The sequence below is a fragment of the Elaeis guineensis genome, chromosome 1, assembly GCF_000442705.2.
Source record: "Elaeis guineensis isolate ETL-2024a chromosome 1, EG11, whole genome shotgun sequence".
NCBI classification, from domain to species: domain Eukaryota; kingdom Viridiplantae; phylum Streptophyta; class Magnoliopsida; order Arecales; family Arecaceae; genus Elaeis; species Elaeis guineensis.
The window spans coordinates 172,053,583-172,074,225 of record NC_025993.2 but is presented as its reverse complement, the minus strand read 5'-3'; the positions used below and the strand labels follow the sequence as shown (position 1 = coordinate 172,074,225).

General features: G+C 37.3%; 1 protein-coding gene across 3 annotated transcripts in view; it reads right to left on the bottom strand.

The window, feature by feature from the left end:
- Positions 1-11,271: 11,271 nt before the first annotated feature.
- The window catches only part of LOC105039590 (amino acid transporter AVT1A), a 56,705-nt gene continuing 47,333 nt past the window's right edge, over positions 11,272-20,643 (bottom strand). Inside the window, exons 10-13 of one of the 3 annotated variants that reach the window (XM_010915784.4) lie at positions 13,672-13,715; positions 12,715-12,777; positions 11,564-11,657; positions 11,272-11,436 (exon numbers count right to left, since the gene is read on the bottom strand). In XM_010915784.4, the coding sequence (XP_010914086.1) occupies positions 11,565-11,657; positions 12,715-12,777; positions 13,672-13,715 (200 nt within the window). In that variant the 3' untranslated portion in view covers positions 11,272-11,436; position 11,564. Of the gene's footprint in view, positions 11,658-12,714; positions 12,778-13,671; positions 13,716-20,643 lie in introns of all 3 variants that reach the window. The other 2 variants (XM_010915785.4, XM_073248524.1) reach the window with 2 other exon arrangements.

Below are 20,643 nucleotides of genomic sequence, written 5' to 3'. Positions count from 1 at the left end.
GGCTGGGCAGTGTAGAAGTCGTAGTTGTTGGAAGATTTTTGACCTTCTATCTGAAGTCAGACAAGTTGACAGTCGATCTCCTTGAACTTGCGCTCGTAGTCATCGAGTCACCGTTGCCGAAAAACTTCAGAGGTAGAACCCTCTGAAGAGCTTAAAGATGGAGAAGCAGAAGGCGTTCGCAGCCTTTTCTCTTTCTTGATACTATATACACGGGAAGGAGCGGGAGAATGCCGTGAAAGACGGACAGCACGATGGGAGTGCCAAGAATATAGTTGTCCATCTCGAAGAGAGTGTCTAGACGGTCGTCTCTCTGAAGATGAGGAGGGTGAACGCCGTGTAGGATGGCGGCTGTGCCTAGATGGCATTGAATGAGCCACCGACTCCTGCATCGGCGGTTGCTGTTACTGCTGAGTTTGTTACTGTTGAAGATTTTGGACTGTCTCTGTTAATACCTTTATTTGCTACATTAATACAGCAATTTGTACGTCTGTGGTGACCATAGGACATGAAGAGCTGGGCTCTACCAATAGAGGTGGAGGAAAAACATCTTCCTGATGGAGAGACTGCCTTACAGATCTGTTGAATATTGAGTTCTAATTTTTAGCATGGTTGCTTGTATCCTCTTTTCCTATCCGGTACGTCAATCTGTTGCGGCCAATCTCCTGTTGCGCCTGTCGCCGGTGAAGAGCACCTACAAAATGAAGTCCACACTGATTGAAATTGTATCCGACGGAGACCCTCCGATGCTTCAGTCAGTGGGGAGTGGTGAATAGCAGATGAAGAATATTTGAAATGACAGAGTCTACGTCCAGAATTATCTTATCAATGCTATTTATTTTTCTTCCTTTTATAGATGATTCAGATGTAATCGTTGAGCACGTGGTCCCGTTTTTTATGGGACTAAATTATCGGACCATAATCATGGAGTTAATAGGTTGTTTATGCTTACTAATGATCGTAACATGTAGTTGATAACCATTTATAATGATTAGATATGTAGGTTCCGCATATTCCGGCATTATGTGATCTTGGGAAGATAAACCGACTATATATCGGTAGTCATGAAGATCCGAATGAACATCGGTCGATAACTCTGATATGTCGATGATTATCGATCGGATATTAATTGAGTTGTCGTGGTTGTCCGTTGATGGTTGAAAATAATCGATCGTCAACTGATTGTCAATCGACATGCTGTGTTTATGAAGTCAATCCATAGTCAGAATCAGAGATCGGTTGAATTATCCCAATATATATATATATTTTAAAATTTTTTAATCATTAGACTGATGATTTCATTGATAGGAGTTTTTGATTTTTTAATTTTTTTTTAAAGATAGATACTAGGAGAAATATAACAAAATAAAAAGTTTATCTTATATTTCCTTCTCTAATGTTTTCCTTATATGATTTTGGTTCACATACGGCAACTATTATAAAGTTCACTAACCGATATCTATGATTTTCTATTTATAGATGGACAGGATTCCTCTGGTGGGCCTACGAAGGGATGACACGTAGATTTGCGTGAAGCGCTGCCTACAGGGAGCACGGCAAGAGGCAAAAAGTTTCTAATGTAGAATGGTGCCTTGAAAGTACTAAGTTATACTTTGCATTAGATAAAAGATAAGTGATATTGTCTCAAATCCTCAAAAGAAGAAGTCCAATAATAGTTTGATAAATGCTCCCATAAGTTAGTACGTGACATTGTTACAAAGAGCAATTATTGTCATACCTACTCAATATAGTACACTCTAGAGTAGTTCACATCATCACGATGCTATGAATGATCACATATAGTTGCATGTCTTGAAGTCCAAATAGCATTACCCCCACACTACTGTAAATCAAAATTTGATATTAATTTAAAATATATAAATCGAAATGAGGTTTTGTTTCATTATTTATGGAAATGCATTTATTGCCCTTGCCAAGAATGATGGCTTCAACACTAAAAAATATAGATTATTTTGCATTTATGGAAGGACAGGATTCCACGAGTTAGTCTAGGAAGATGTAAACATAGTGCAAGCTTGCATATGGCTACCTAGAGGGTACCAGGATAAGAGGGTATATTTTTTTTTCTTATTGATCAAAAGTACTAAATAACATTAACTGAAAATACTGAATAAAGGATATGTGGTATTTTATAAAAATTTTAAAGGAATATATTGTTTTATAATACTTTGAGGGATTCTAAAGCGCAATATGTCAATAACAACTCTTCAACATAAATATGGTTTGCGCCATCACATAATACTAAGAGTGATCACTTATCACTATATATATATAAGAGTCCATACATACATAGCATTACAATGCTCTAAATTAAATTTTGATATTTATTTGAAAGAAAATATAAAAAGAAGAGCTTTTGTTGAATTGTTGATGGAAATGAACGACTATATTTCTGCTGCTGTTGCAAAGTTTATTGGTTTGAATAAGACAAATTCTATAAAGTTTGTCTATCAATATTTAGCATTCTATATTATTTTTTGCATTTATGGAGGTAGAATTTCTCAAGGTGAAGTGGATCACTTGCATGTGTTTTTGCATATATAAAGTAGCCTAAGACAACAAGTGGCAAATTAAGGCTAAGATAATGAGTGGCAAATTAAGTGGCTCCCCATACAGTGAGGAACTTGTTCCTTTTTGTGCTAATCACCTCATTTTTCTTCCTTTTCTTTATTTTTTATTGAAGTGTTAACATTGCAAGGATGTGAGTCATGTTTATTAATAATATTAGATAAAAAAGATATACTTTGTTTGCTAAGTTTTAAGAAAATAAACTACAATCAATAAGAAAAGTCAAAAAGTAGTGTACACCAACATATAATACGAAATAAAAAGTAGTTACTTTCATAAGCTTATAGATAGAATGAGCACTTTAGAGCTAGCTATTCATGCTCCCTAATATTTCTTGTAGAATAATCACTTTAGCTTTAATCTCAATGTTGGTGCTGTTTGGTTGACATTTTTTCTTTTAATAAAAGATTAATTTGCCTTGTTTATATATCCAATTATTAATGTACAAAAAAATTCATTTGAAATAGCAACATCCATCATTTCAAGGAAATAATGAAATAATTATCCATGTGAAATATTTTAGAGATGCATCTTCCAGAATTTGAATGCAAAACATCATCTCAGTGGGAGAAGGATTAGACATTAGGCTATTGTCTGTTTGCCGCATCCAAAAGAATATTAACCATAAATGATAATTTGATTCTATAAATTCTATAAAGTATATTACAGATACATAGCCTACCTACATGGTGCAAGAGAGAAGAATTTCTTCTCGAGACACAAAGAAGCGAATTATATTCTTGAATCTGACCATTTTTATATTGTAGTATAGTTTGTCTATTATCACCATTTGAAACTAGTCCTGGGTTACAATACTAGGAGTCACCATGCCTTCATATCATATTTGGACTGGATAAAATTGGTACTTAGCCTACAAGAAATTATTGTCTTTATACTATAAATACTAAGATGTTGGCATATAGCATTGTTAGAACTTTAAGCAAGATTCTTTTTTAATTAAAAGAAACTCTAGGCAGCATATAATAGAAAACTAAGCACTTTTGTCTATAACCCTAGATAAAGGTACCCAAATGTGCTAACCAAACCTTTTTTTTTCAATTCCACATGCTAATATAATATCAGTTTATGATACACTTTTTTAGAGTTGCCTTGCTCTTGCCAATCAAATTGAAGAAAATATCTAAAAAGAGGAATGAAAATAAGTAAAAATAATTCTTCTATATTTAAAATAATGATTCCATGTATTTACAAGCATGACTTGCTACCACAATAATAAAACCTTAAGAGACAGAATTGCTTCTTGATATTTTTACCATTATTAATTCTTCATCTCTTTATCACTTAATCCCGAGAAATACTTCCATCTAAATACATCCTACTTGCTTTTTACTATTAAGCAAAGAGAAATAAGAAAAGCGCAAACACAAAAATAGGAATCTATTTATTAACTTCCGTATTTGATTAAAAATATTCAATATAAGAGATCACAACTATCTATGTATCACCTCATTTTACATGCTTAGAACTAGTAGACAAGTTTCTCTAAAAGTAATATAAAATAAAAATAATATAAAAGTCAATAGAACTAGTAAGTGATCAAAATGTTACATATGAATTATTGTTATAAATAGCATAACATTATGATAAGAAAATTCCCAGCATTAATTTTCATCTGCTTTATCTTTTCTTTTCAAATGTATATATAGTGTCAAGAATACATGGTGATAATAAAAAAAACTAATAATATTTATGATACATGATGAATAGAAATCTCATAATACTTATTATAGGACTGTGAGAAAGAGAAACAAAGAGATTTTATTAATATTCCCTTGACCAGTCTCCTTGCATTGTAACATTTATCTAATGTTCATGTTTATATTAAATTGTTAACCATTGGCTGATTGATTAGTCATTGTAATGCTAATCGAATAAACATGGACCAGTTAAGGATTAAGTAGTTGAGATTCACAAATATATTAGAGCCATGTGGCCAGGTTAAAGTTAGGGTTATGGTACACAAATACATTAGCTAGTAGTGCTACGGCTTGGGTATAGTAATTGGGGTAGATTTAGAGTAGATCAAAGGTCACCTCGAGGTCAAATACCTTAGAAAAGCTCCAAATTAAAGAAGCAAGGCCTTGGTGTGTGAGATAAGTGTATTGTTAGGGTTTAACCTTTTGGGGCTAGGGTTAAAGATTTTAGTGTTAAAATCAAAGAGCAAGATATCAGAAAACTGATCGAGCATGGAGAGGCAAAGGAACGAAAGCAAACATTGACTGCAAAGAAATGATGGATGGGTTAGAGAACGGAATGAGAAGGTGAGAAGAAATGTGGGGAGGAGAGGAGGGACGAACTAGAGCTTAGGAGATGAAAGCAAACATCGATTGTCGGCGAAGCTCCGCTAATACAGGCAATAGCCAGATAGGTAGGATGATGGCTAGGGCGGCTCGAGTAGTTAGAGTTTCCATGAGAGGGAGGTGATCCTAATACTCACCTTTTACATCTAATCATCGTAAGAAAGAATTATTAATTAAGGCATCTCATGGGATTCTATCTTATATACGATCACTTTGGCTATAAAACAAAGTCCTACAACTCAACAATAAATGTATTAGCACTTACATAGGCCCCACAACAATTACACCAAAAGCATGATTTTGGCTAACTCCTTCAACTGGGGTTCACTTACACCAAGTCATAGGTAACCAAACAGGCCATTATCCATAAGATTCCTTGGGCACATTGTGCCTATTGATTCCTTCAAAAAAAAATGCTGGAATGTACCAGTTAGCTATATCTAGATCTTGTTACAAAGACATGGCTTTTATAATTGATAAATAGTAATTCAAAGCATCAGACCATCTATACTGGGTTAATAATGTCGATTGGCACTTCTATTAGTTAGTAGGGCAGTCAAAGATATGAATCTTAGTTAATCAACCTTCTTTTCAGTGGACTCGGCCAGTAAGCTGAAGGAAATACATCTGTTGGCACGAAGAAAGTTCTGACCATTAGCTGAGCTATGACTATTTAAAATATATATCTGTGCAACATCATCTGGAATAAAAAATTTATAGTGGGGAGAATGATTAATCCAGGCCAAATCAGATACTATATGGGTAGTAGCTTGAGATATAAAAAGACTAGTTTCAACAAAGAATGCCAAACGCTCAAAAAGCATATAGAGATCATGATTAAGAACAGACGCAGCGTACTCCCACTATCCATTCATGAATCCAAAAGATAAGACGGCATCCACAGCTAGAGCCATAGAGAAAAAGCTCATGTAGGCCTCCCTTTACAAAAGTAGTAGTTGTAGTCGTTGCTTTGAAGCGGGTGGGAACTTCCCTCGGGAAATCTCTTTCCCTTGTCCACCTCTACCAAACCATATCTAAACCATCATATTTTAGTGATTCCTTTCCCATCCCAAAAGCCATGACTGACCTCACCATTCCAACTCCCACTACCTTTAGTGATCCTTCAAGGACCACACTTCTCTAACCATCATTCAACCTCTTAACCTTCTTGTCCTCTCTCTCTTTGCCATGCTCATGGTAGCTGATGATTGAATTAGCAGGACCAATGGCCGATGGACACAATTGGAGGAATTCTCAACAAGGATTATGAGATTGTTTTAGAAAGCAGGGAAGCAATGTAATGGAATAAATCATATGAATGGGCTTGACTTGAGGTGCAACATGCCTGGTTGATTGGATATCGTTAGATTTGAGGGTCCATTAAGGCTTTTCACTAGTATAAGCAACCACCCTCGACCACCATAACCTCTATAATCATCATGCACAATGATGCTCTCGTCATCAAGGCAAAGCTTTAAGCAACATGCACAATGGATTGTGAGAAGGGGAAGGGCTGAAGGGGGCTTGAATAGGTCTTGATATCCTCTTGCACCCACAGAGTGGCCGGCATTGAGAAAGTAGATTTACTTTAAGAAGGATAATTAGTTTGGCACTTGGAAACACAAATCAAACAACGAGAAGACCATTGGTTCCTTTTGGGAATAAAGGAGATGCATAAATTAATTAAAAGTCGTATGAAAAGTTGTCTTCAACATGGACAATTGCAAAGTGGAATGCACCCCAAAAGGCTTGCTTTTTCACACAAAGGCATCCTCCTTCCATGTGGCTTTTGTGTCTTAGGATTCCTCAAAATTCGCCAGCAAAAGAAACTCCCCACTTGCACAGAAGAAGCTTTTTCTACCGATATAGAAAGCTTATATTAACACAACTTTAGACCATATCTTAAACTAATGGGACAGCAATTGGCCGTCCAATTGGGTTGGGAGTTTGGAAAAGTTATACAAGATATGTATATGAGATATTTCATATACCAAATGCTCTTAAACGATTTGAACAGAACAGGGCTAGTTTAAGAAGTTATGGTCACCTTTTTGGTTTGTATATTTTCTAATAAAAATATGCCATAGAAGTTAAGCAAACATAAACTTTACTAAAAAAATGCTATATTCGAAATATTAATTTTTCTTGGCACTTGTGGATGATGTCTATCCTGGTGGATTATGTGAACCATTGTTTTAAACGTTTCACCATCATTAAACGTCAGTTATTTCTCTCGACCAAAAAAAAAAAAAAAAAAAATCTCTTGGTTATTCCCTAGGAATATCCGGTCACCCTCTCTAGAGATAGATAGGCACACGTGCATAATGTTTACACGCACACATGCATGCAACAAGATCTATCATGAAAACAACAAGATCTTGTAACATGTCAATGAACATTAATAACAATTGTTGGACATTTTCATTAATTTATACCAAGATTTTGGATGGGCCGTCTTGCAAAAGTAATCCAATTTTAGCAAATATATGTATGGATGCAAAATTCAACAAAAGATATATAAGCTCAAAGCAACGTCAAGCATCAACATACCACTTGATCTACCCTTTAGGAAGTTGATAATATGTTCTTAAATACTTTTGAAGCGCCATCTACTAACTCTTCAATTAATTCAATCATAGTCCTTTCCTTTCTACCGTTCCTATCTTGAGTTATGATTTGATGAAACATTAAAGCATTGTGAGGTGGGTCGACAAGGCAGAAAGGGAATCATGAGATGATAAGAGAAAAAGGACGACTAAAAAGGTGAAGACAAAAATAAGTTGGTGAACGATTCTTTTCCACATTTCACATGTGAACAAACTTTATGGGGTGTAAAATGAAAAGCCCATTTTGTATGGCCGACTCAAAATATGAGATAATCAAGCACCATTAGTGTCCTACGTCAAAGAGTGGGCCTTGGCACAATATTAAGATTCCTCCATTATGATCTAAGTATTATAGATTCAAAATATAGAAATAACCTCACCATGTATGAGGTAAAATTGCATGCAAATCCTATAGTGGCATGAAAACACCCTATTTTAGGGCCCTTCGTCAAACTCAAAGGCGTTTTGTTTTGTTTTAGAAGAAGAAAAGATCAAGTTTCATCTCCTTCTATGGTCCACCCAACCATAGAGCACTCCAGATTTTAGGACTGAAACCTGATCGGATATTGATTGGATACTAGTATATCCATATCCATATTTATTTTATATTTGAGAATATAAATACGGATATTAGTCGAATGCAGAAAGTTATATCCGTATTTGTTTTAGATGGATACGGATACAAGTCAGATACTGAAGTATGGATATAAATTGGATAACTAAACTTTATAATCATAAAATTGAAGATATTACAAAGTAGATGATAAATCAAATTAATAGCATGTTAATATGATTATATATTTTTCATAAAAGTTCATGAGTACTATAAAAATTAAATAAAATTATAAATAGAATTGGATATTCAAATACGAGTTAGATAGTTGTCTATAATATTTATATCTATTTTTTTTTAATGAATATAGATACAGATATAGATATTAGTTGAATACTTAAAATTCTATCCCAATCTAAACAGATTCGGATATAAAAATGGATCCGGATAGATATTATTTGATCCACTTCCTCTCCACCAGGCTTCCTCAAAGAGTCAAACCAATCCCCGGACATTTGACTGGGCAAACCCTACTCCCAGCAGAGACGCATGTATTTACGAAGTTAGGAGGCCTGTGAGTGAAAGTCATTTCCAAGTACAATGAATATCTCTTCAGAGTAATTACTTCTCCAGAAAAACTATAGGCCTAATTTGCACAAAGAAGAAGCATAGCATACGGTTAAAAACATATTCCCTGATCCAGAATTGCTACAAAATTATGAGCAAATGCCCATGGTCATATGGGGCAGCGTCTTAAACGTGCTTCTTTAGTAGGAGGGTGCTCATAAATTATACAGACAATAAACCAAGGAATCCAACACTAGATTAAAGAGAAGAAATCAGGTTGAGCACCAGCCCTACAGCTTCTCTAAGCCTGGGTAGATCATAATCTCCCTACATAGATAGGATAAACTAACGCAGAGAGCAAAACTTGGTAATCATTCCCTGTACTCGGAAGCAAAATGCCTCTAGTGCCAGTATTTTATGGTTGGATATCCCGGTATATGTTATATCTTTATATCTCTTGCAAAAAGAAATTAGATGAGGAAAAAAAAAAAAAGAATTGGAACGGCCGAGTAATTATGATCTACCAAAAAGACTGAAAAAAAACGGAGGTCAGCCCGTTCGAGCTTGGGATCCGGCCCACAGGCCAGGCGTTGTACCATGGGCTACCCCTTGTCGTGATCCGGAGATGGAGAATCTCACCGTACCAACGGCTATGATCCACCCTACTTTCTCTGACTTGAGAACCCATTTTTTTTGATTGAGAAAGAAAAAACAAAGAAAGAAAGAAATGGTGCCATTGTCCTGATCAACGGCCAACGTCTTATATGGCTACATGAGGTACTCTGTGGCCCTCTTGCTCCCCCCCCCCAACACCATTTCCGCGGACCACGGATTTGAGGGATGGAAAGAGAGCACCAATCAATCGTACGGTGGAGACTTATTCATAGGCTTCCATGAGAACCCACATTAACGTGTCAGTGTATTCGTACCCTCATTTACTTAGGATGCTCTTCCTGATCCCAACTTTTTTTTTGGTGAATTCTAATTATTTTGAGAGGAGCAGAGTTCCAGCATCCAGGTACGCTATTCATATGATATCCTGTGCTGGTTTGGAAATGTGCGAGTAATTACATACTTTTAATATCCAGAGACACTATCCGTACGATATCCTGTGGACAATGGCTGGAAATGTTAGGCCTGCAGGGACAGCTAGTAACGAAGTACTTCACATTCAATTGAAAAGTTGCTGTAGAAAAAGGAGGAAGCCATGCATCTAATAGTGTCTCCAGATTTCCAAGATGTCAGAAAGAACTTCAACAGTAATTTCCCCTATCTAAAGATCTTGTGATTTTTAGATCAACAGCCTCTCCCACTTTCTTCTCGCCTCTGTTTTTATGTTTTATTTCGTAACCATGTGTTCAGTATTGGAATAATATGACAGCCATCCGATTAGAATCTTCCTTTTATATTCAGCATTTCACATGCGCATAGTGACACCTTGTGACTTTGTGAGTGCATGCTTGAGATGCCTGCTGCCGTGGGTGTTACACCTCACGAACGGATGGGAACTAAAGAGAGCATGAGGGATGATGGACCAGCCTATCGATCCTACACTTATTGGACACCAGAGAGAGGATTTTGTCGAGCTACAAACAAGAACTCTATATTCGTTTTTGCAAACAAGTGAGCAACATTTTATTTTTGACAAAAATAAATCACTCAGGGTCATTATACTCCTACTCATAAATGAAATGCATACGTTTTCAGAGCATGTATGTTGATGATGGATGCACACGTGTTTGCACCTGTAGCAATGTTCTTGCATTAGTTGAATAGGCAACTTGCAAGAGTCACATAAAGTCCAAAATCACCATTTCTAGGGAAAAAAAAATGATTTTTCTTTCAAAATTTTCAGGTAATAACAATAGGAACAACAATAATAATAAATATTATAGTAATCTCTCTCAAAACATGCATGATTTCCAGTGTCCAAATCTGATAAACAGCAATAATCATTCTTTTTTTCCCACTTGGGGACCTATAAATCCACATGACACGTGTGCGCGTATAAAGGATGTCCAGTTCAGTCTAGAGGGCGTCAAATAGATCAAACGTCACCTTTGCTTGTGTAGAAGCTGTTTTCGTGTGTTAAACCCCTTGAACTCAGGTTACAATTGAGCCTTACCATTGCACCATACTTGCCCTGATATAATACAACTTAGAATTCTCGGACTTACCCAGAACTGCAAGATCATGGACTTCCTAGAGCTTGAGGACAACAATCTGGGACCAAAGACCGCAAATTAAAAGGCAAGTTCAAGAAGTTCCAACTCAGGTCAACAGGATTGCAAATAAAAAAGCAAGCTTGTGGATCAACAATCTTGGACCAAAGAAAGTGGATTGCAAATAAAAAGGTAAGCTCAAGAAGCACCAAATCAAGTCGAGGATTAACCCGACCTATCATAAGGTAATAGGGAAGGACAGATCCTCAATAATTTATCAGAAGAGCTCTGAGATTCACATGCAGGTCGAACGTATCCATTTCCATGTTCATTGGTCAATTAATCACAAACAACTTGAAAGAAAGCCAATAATTATCGACAAAGGCTATGAATCTTTCAGAGATTGGTTTTCCCGTTCATAAAAAGTTCTTCTTCCTTCCAATTCTTGATTGCAAACACAAACATCATCCAAAATATATGATATAATATAAAATATTTTATTTCAGCTCTTTCTTTAAAGGGAAGACTCCAACAAAGACGTCACCTTCAACATGTAAAATCCGGCTTACATGAAAAAAGTTAAAAGAGTTGCAGAAGGAAAATTAGGGCATCAAGACATTACTAATCTTTTGTAAATACTCCTGGTCATTGAACAAAAACAACAACAGTAGTTATTCAGCTATGACATCAAACTAACAGTTATTCAGCCAAAATTTAATTGAAATGGCTGAAGTATCTATTGCAGTAACTGTTTCTGAAAGCTTTCACCTCAATAGCTGCTTGTGATCCGTGTTATTGAAGAATACGTTCCTACGGCTGCACTGACAATGCCCAATGCGACAATTGCAATGCTCACAATAACCTGAAATTCATGAGCATGTGAAAAGAGGAATCGAAGCGTGTTATCACAGAATGCATTTTTCTCCACTTATGCTCCAAACAATCTTATACATAACAAGGTCTGAAAAACTTGGATTTGAATTTGGTTTCGAAGTTCAGCCGTTTTGGCAAAACTCACTCCAGCATTTGGAGTTCCGGTCATCAAAACAAGAAAAATCACAAAAAAGTTAAAAAAAGATAAGTCTAGAGAAATATTGCACAACAATTTATGATATATAGATTCATAATGCATATGGTTTCAATAGTTTTGAGTTGCATATGATTAAAACTAAAAGGGTGTAATGGTATCTTGTATTGCCATATATTCTATATCATCTACTTCTTGAACTTCAATTGTTAAAAATTTATTATATTTAGCAATGCAGAAACTCTTAATGCCTTGAAGCTTTTCAATGCCTAAGGCATTACAATCTTCTTCATCATCATTTTTTAAGTATAATTTATAAATTTATTGAATTTGGATTTTATTTTTAAAAAGAAGTCATTAATAATGAATGGTGGTGTTTCCTGTTTAACTGGTTGTATTAGTCCTTTTACTAATAATAAGGGCCTTTTCAAGGGTAATGCCCATTTAGGGTTACACTTATTATTTAATATCCTCGTTAAAATCAAGAAAACGATAAAAACTACCAAAAGTTGACATTATGTAGCCTGCATGCCTAAAGAAATAAATAAATAACCATAATTTAATGCTAAACACCACAAAAGGACATTAGAAAAGCATCAGGTCAAAACCACCAAAAAAAGTGGACCAAAACCGGCCTGTTTTGACCAAAACTATAATTGAAACTATCGAAGCTGAAACTCAAAACTTGGGGTCAACGCAGGTCGGTTTCAGCCAAAACCGATTAAAGAGGGCTAAACATTAAGCTAAGGAAGCCCTTTAATCTACCAATCATTCATTCTGAAAGCACCTTAGCATGACAAAAATATTAATGTGATAACATGTCTACTTTGAAAAGGTTTCTAAGTTTTCTGCCGTCCCGTGAATGCTCACACCAAAATAACTCCATGCCTACCTGCAAATGTGTAGCTTTGTTCCTTGCTATCTTTAGGAAGCAGAGAGCTGGCATTATGACAGCCTGCAAAGAGAGCATTGTTAGATTGCTTATGCTCTCACTAGACTGGTTTCTTTTGGTATAAAAAAAGGCAACAACTTATATCCTTTCACTAAAACTTATTTATTTTTTGATAATAAAAATTGCCATGATTGCTCGTTCATTGAAGAATTCTGACCCATGAAGATGTAAAGATGTAAGAAAAAGAGTGACAGAGAAGAAGAAATAGTATGGTACAGAACACTACCCAAACAATGAATTAGTCATGAATGTAGCTTAGATTTTTGCACGCATATAAATGGAAAATGCTAAGACAGTCTTTATACTGATTCAGTTGGAAAGAGGCTGCCATTGTTATAAATTTGGTGCCAAAAAATGATAATTCATAAACAAATTTACAGTAGAAAACAGATATTATCCAGTCAATCCATAAAAATGACGAACATGAATCATGCTACTACTCACAGTCTGTCTCTTACATCCTTCTTCTGAATCAAAATAAGCATTATGATATCCTCTAATAACAACTTCAGCATTTTTTTTTTTTTTAATTTAACAATTTGGGGCTGGCCCTGACATACCCTTCTTTCCCATTCATTTATATGAGATGTTACAGTTTTTATCAAAATAAGCTTTAAGAAATCTAGTATCGCAACTTATGTCAAAGAACAATCACCACTAATGCAGCTAGGACCCAAGCCTTATTCCACCAAAGAAAAAGTCCCAAGCCTGAAAAAAAATGCCATACAATTCTAGCACATATCACCATTTGAATTTAAGCAGAATGACATATTTGCAGTTTCTCAACATACATTGTCATGCATACGATGTAGTCTCCAAAATTTGCTTCCAAAAAAAAAAAAAGCGCATACTCATCCTACACAACTATTTACATAAAGATAAAGGTAAAAGAAATACCACAAGTATACTAAGGAGAGATCCAATCAAAGCCATCACAAGACCTGTACAAAATGGCATAATAGACAGCAACTGAGATAGTGAGAAACAAAATTTTTGGAAAGCAAAAAAATCAACTAAAAAAGGGCAGCCCATCAACTACAGTTAATAATACACCAAAACAAAACTATGCCCGGGTATGACTATTAACCATAATGGATTGACCAGCAAATTGATGATCTGATCACAATACTACAATAACCTTTTCATAGCATGAAAACGTAAGCAACAGGACAGGCATGTAGACTGATAAAATAATCAATTGAAAGAGATAAGAATGTAAAGTTTTGAACTATTCTACATCCCAATCAGGAGTCATACACCTATGGGTTAGGTATGGTTCCAGAGATAGACCCACATATTTTTTCAGATTCAGATCAACTAAAGGTTTGGACAACTGAACCTTACCCGGTCTGGTAATTTAAAAGTGGAGGTGTAGGTCTGATTTTCATGGATCCTACTCAACCTGAACCCAGCCCAATCCATGCGCTACAGTTTACCTCATAGATAATATAAATTTTACATTAACATCCCTTATCTTTCTTATAAAACTTATTAATTATACTTTGACTTTATCTCATCAGTGATTAATTTTCAGGCATGAAGAGAACTGAGCTTTCCAAAAAAAAAAAAAATAATGTTACCTGCCCAAGACACAAATCTGGTCCTGATCCATACACAAGACAACCCGGACCTCATCCAACGAAGACCCAATCTCTAGCCGACTAGATTCCTATGTGATTCCACCTTGACCCAGCCCAATCCTACTATTGGATGCAGAGTGTATGGGTCCAAATGTAGACCCAAACCCCTCAACAACTTGGTTCTAGATGAGACAATACCTGAACCTAACTTGCCCAAATAGCATTCCTAATCCCATCCACCTCTTGTTGAAGCCTCTCAAAGCCCACCATGGTTGCAACTTAATCCCCAGGTCTCCTTATGAAGAAGTAACCACCCATTTTCAATGATCATGCTCTATCAATTTTTTCTTCTCCTCAGAACAACCAACTGCACTTCAACACTATATCACACTTGTAGCCCTCACTTCTTACCCCTCCACCAACCTTTCCTGGCCCCAACCCTTCCCAAACACCACACTTTGATGAACCACATTTTTTTATTAGACACAGGACTAGGCTTAGATCCTCTCTACCTCATGAAACTAAATTTAAGGTTCAGAATTTTTGAACCCAATTTCTTATTAGGCACAGGACTAGGCTTAGATCCTCTCTACCTTATCAAATTGAATGTCAGGTTCAGAACTTATAAAACATACACAACCAAGTTCATGATGATTTAAAACCCAGTTCAAACACAATTAAATGCCACCCTGGTAACAGTAAGCAGCAGATCAGCTACCATGATATGTGATTTGGGTCAGGTCAAAACTTATGCATCTAACAAGATATGTCTCCCTTTCAAAGAGCTACAGGCAGGCCCTTGTCTTGCCCAAAGTTGCCTTATTTAGGATTTCATTGTTAACCCACACAAAGCTGATTTTAGGCTGATAGCTGGTAATATAAGATCATCAAAACTTCAATCAGGCACCTTTGCATCCGTAAATCTATCCCAGTATGCTTGGGACACATGTTGCAGGTCATGGTTGAAGTACAATGGTGCAAGTGCTTTTATATATATATATATATATACACACACACACACACACACACATGCACAATGGTAAAAGTGCTTATATATATACATATATATTTGGTAGGGCGGTTCATTAAAACAAGTCTTGTAGGAATACACCAAGGGAGTCAGAAAACAAAAAATCCCATAATCGCTTAGGGATGACCCTCATCTCAATCCAGAGAGTTTCTCCAGTGTGCTCAGCTACAAAAGCTGCCACCCAATCAGCAACAGTGTTCACCTCACAAAAGATGTGCCTGATCATTAGAGCAGTGCACCCTTCCAGCAACCTCATGACATTATGCAAAAGGGGATGAATGGCTTTGCTACGAGTGCACCTTTGGAGCCAAGTCACCACCGTAGCCGAGTCTCCTACAACAATCCAAGTCGCCCCCAAGGTTCGCTTGGCAAAAACAATCCCCGCCCAGGCCGCACGAAGCTCCGCCTTAAAGATCAAAGGCTCCAACAGGTGATTCCCCCCAGCTGCCACAAACCTGGAGTCCAGCCCGTGAATCATAAAACCAGCCCTACCCTGCCTACCTCTAACACTCCCATCAAACTTAACTTTCAGGTAGAACGAAGGAGGGGGCTCCTTGGAGATGAACATCCGATAAGTCGCTACGAGAGCAAGATGAGAGCTCCAGATCTTTGACGGCCTAGATGTCATATCGATAAGCTCCGTTGCCATAATTGAGGCTCTTTCAAAAATAAGCCGTGCCGAATACCACCTAGAGTCAAGCACCGGACTGTTCCTGGCCAATCAAATATGGAGGGCCACATAAGCCACACTGTTAGACAGCTGTGTATTAGTTGTCAAGATACATCTAGCTTTCTTCTTCAGTAAGATTTGGGTGAGTTGTACATGGGTGTCAAGATACACCTAGCTAGCTTTCCTTTCTAGTAAGATTTGAGTGAGTTGTACATGGGTGTCAAGATATACCTAGCTAGCTTTCCTTTCTAGAAAGATTTGGGTGAGATGTACATGGGTTGTGTATAAGTTGTATATGAGTAGGCGTAGGTTGGCACTTGCCTGACTTGTTTAACCTCATGTATATAAAGAGGCATCCTGTAACATATTTAGGCATCAAGTAATATAGCAAATTTATCCCTTCTATCATGGTATCAGAGCATTAGGGCTCACGCCCTAGATCCCTGCTGTGCCGCCACATCGCATTCACCCCGGACCGCATCATTCCATCCCGGCCATGGCTTCTAGTTCCACTACTACGGCTCTTCCGATCGTCAACATCAAGAGTCTTGTCACCATCGAGCTGACTAAGAACAACTTACTTTGGAAGATCTTTTCTAATGTTCTTTCTACCTTTAAGGTGTTAGAACATGTGAACGGTACCAGCCTCCCACCTGTGTTTATTGAAGAAGATTCAAAAAATCATCTTTCTAATCCGACATTTGAGACCTGACAGGAGGACAACACTGTTCAGCTGTGGCTCGCTGCCATCATGTCTCCTACTATGCTTCAACACATTCTTTTTGGTACTGAGAACACTGCTAGGGACATTTGACTTGCCATTGAGAAGCTCTTGGTGACAAGACCACCGCTATAGAGTTCTAGTTGGAGGGTGAGCCTCGCCTTTTGAAGAAGGGCATTATGTCTATCTCTGACTATATCTTAAAAATTAAAGATATTGATCAGAGTCTTCGCTCCATTGATAGTCATGGGACAGATCGTGAGCTTGTGATGGCTGCTCTTTATGGTCTTCCCGAGGAGTACAGGAGTTTCATTACCATTGTTACTATGCATGGTAATCTTTCTGATCTTGAGGAGCTTCGCCTGTTGCTACTTCAGAAGGAACAGCAGGATCAGCACTTTAGTGCTCTTCGCAGTTCCGCTCCCACTAGCCATTCTACTGCCTTTGTGGCTGCACGTGATGGTGGTCAACCAGGCAATCAGGGTGGCCACAGAGATCGATCTCGGGGAGGCAGAGGCAATCGTGGAGGATGATGCCAGGGACCAAGATAGATGACTATCAATACAGTGTTCCACCCAACTACCAGCAGCAACATCCACACTACCGAGCCACACCACCTCCCAGACCTCCTAACCCTTCCCTCTTTCAGAAGCAATCTGGCCCCACGTGCCAGATATGTGGTAAATTTAATCATATAGCACTTCAGTGCAGACAGTGTTTTAATCATAATTATATATCCTATGATATATCACAGTCCTTTATTGCCATGAGTATTTTACAGGATGAGTCTGACCAGGAGGTGTGGCATCCTAATATGGGGGCGACGAACCACATGATTGTCACTTCAGGTATACTTTCGCACTCTCAACCTTATCACAATAGTGATCATATTCTAATAGGAAATGGAGAACAAATTGCTATTCATGCTGTTGGTGAATCTAGGCCGCATACATCTCATACTAACTTTTCTTTGCATAATATTTTAGTCATTCCTTCCATTAAGAAAAATTTATTATCTGTTCGATAATTTTGTTGTGATAATAATTGTTCTATGGAATTTGATTCATCTGATTTTTCTAAGGATCTGAGAACAAGGAGCTTCTTCGGTGCAATAGTCCTAACTTGTCACTTTACCCTATTGCTTCTCAAGTTTTCACTATCGGTGTTAGGAATAAGACAACATTAGCAGCTGTCCAATTGAGTCCTGAACTTTGGCATAGGAGATTAGGTCATCCCAGTAGTGATGTTTTGCTTTGTTTCTTGAAAGATATTAATAATGTTTCACATGCATCTGTTAAGTCTGTTCAATTCAATAATTGTAATGCTTGTCATCTTAGAAAGTATGTCAAATTACCATTTAGTGTTTCTCAATCAAAATCTTCTTATCCATTTGAACAAATTCACTCTGATGTTTGGCAATCACCTGTTCTTTCTCCCTCTAGATATCGGTATTGTGTTGTTTGTTGATGATTTTTCTCGATATATCTCGGTATATACTCTTAGATTTAAACATAAAATTTATGATAAATTTGTGAAATTTCATGCCATGTTAAAAAATATTTACAAAGCAAATATTTGTTACTTTCATTTTGATGGGGGAAAAGAGTTTGTTAATAAAGCTTTTACTGATTTTATGAGTGCCAATGATATTTTTCATCGATTATCGTGTCCCTTTATGCCTCAGCAGAATGGCATTGCTGAGCGCAAAATAGACACAGCAAATGCTATTCACACTCTTTTATTTCAATCTGCTATGCGAGTGCAGTTTTGGATTGAAGCCCTATACTTTGCTGTATTTCTTTTAAATCGCATTCCATCATTGACTGTTTTGAATGGCTCCACTACTTATAAAAAATTACATGGATATTCTCCTACTGTGAATGTTCCTAAAGTTTTTGGGTGTCTTTGTTATCCAAGCATTTAGGATATTGCATCGCATAAGCTCCATCTACGGTCTCTGCCTTATGTTTTTCTTGGTCCTTCTGAGCATCACAAGGGATTTCACTGTTTATATCCTTCCTCTGGTAAAATTCTCATTTTCCGTCATGTTGTGTTTGTTGAGTCTGTATTTCTTTACACTTGTTTACAGTCCTTTTCAAAACAATCACATGACATGCCTACTGCTGGTGACTTAAATACACTGAATTTGTTTGTCTCATATCCACAACATGATTTAGATCCCTCTACTACCTGCTCCATTTGTGAGCTGGTATTTCACATGTCACAGTTTGATATCAATGACAACATCACTGCATCTGCATTTGCATCTGGTCTAGCCCTAGATTCACCCAGTGCTGTTGCTACTTGTTCTCCTGTTCCTACTGTGGATACTAACAGTTCTATAGAGGTTCCTGTTGGTAGTTGTGTGGATCGACCGTCGATTTGGATTATGTATCAACGCACTCAGGTACGGACTCTTGAATTTACTCTGATTCCCACACCCCCCAGATAAATTCTATCCAATCCAATGTTGCTGCTGACCTTAAACCTCCTAGACAACCTCATCCTATTCTACAACGCTCGCACCATATGATTCTTAGGCATCGGTCCTCTTCTCAGGCTGATCCCTCTACATTGCTTGTATCTTCTAGTTCTGATTTTTCGTAGGAACCATCGATGTTCAAGGAGGCTTCTCAGCACCTTGGATGGGTCGCTGCTATCTAAGCAGAATATGATGCTTTGATATCAAACTATACCTGGGATCTTGTTCCTCTGTCCCATGCTAACATTATTGGATGCAAATGGTTTTATAAAGTCAAAACTCATGCTGATGGTTCACTTGAGCACCTTAAAGCTCGCTTTGTGGCATAGGGATATAAGCAGTAACAAGGTATTGATTTTGAGGAAACCTTCTCTCCTATTGTTAAGGCCACTATGACAACTTGATGTCAAGAATGCCTTCATGGCATTCTTCAGGAGGTCTATATGAGACAGCCTCCAGGATTTATTGATGCTACTAATCCGCATTACCTTTGTAGACTTAAGAAAGCCTTATATGGTCTCAAGTAGGCTCCTCATGCCTGATTTCAGAGGTTTACCTCATTTTTTGCTGAGATGGACTTTCATTCTAATGCTGCAAATGCATCTCTGTTTGTTCATTTCAGTACTCATGGCACCTTAATACTGCTCTTGTATATGGATGATATTATAGTCACAGACAGTTCTGGCCCTCTTTTGGAATCTCTCATTGCCACTGTTCAATCTGAGTTTGCTATGAAGGACATTGGGTCACTTCATTACTTCTTGGGAATTGAGGTTAAGTCTAGTTCCTCATGTCTTCATCTCTCACAAGGCAAGTATGCTATGGAGTTACTTTCTCGCCATGGTATGAAAGATTGCAAATCTGTCAACACACCACTCTCTTGTAGCACACATCTATCCATTCATGAAGGATAGCCTCCTTTAGACCCGTATGAATATTGTCAAATTATTGGGGCTTTACAGTACCTTACCTTCACCCGGCCTGACTTATCTTATGTTGTGAATCTGGTAGATCAGTTTCTTCATGCGCCATGTGAACCACATCTTTAGACTGTAAAGTGGATCCTCCATTATATTAGTGGTACACTCAGCTATGGATTACATTTCTCTCGGTATCAAAATCCATCGCTTATTGCTTATTTAGATGCCGATTGGGTTGGGTGTCCTGATACCCGACATTCCATTGCTGGATTTTGCCTTTCTCGGGCCCAAATCTCATTTCTTGGTCTACCAAGAAACAACCCACAATTTTCAAATCTAGTTCTGAGGTCGAATATCGTGCCATGGCTTTGGCACTTGCTGAAACAGTTTGGATCCGTCATCTTCATGATTTGGGATGCTTCTTGTCACATCCAATCCAGTTATATTGTGACAACCTCAGTGCAAC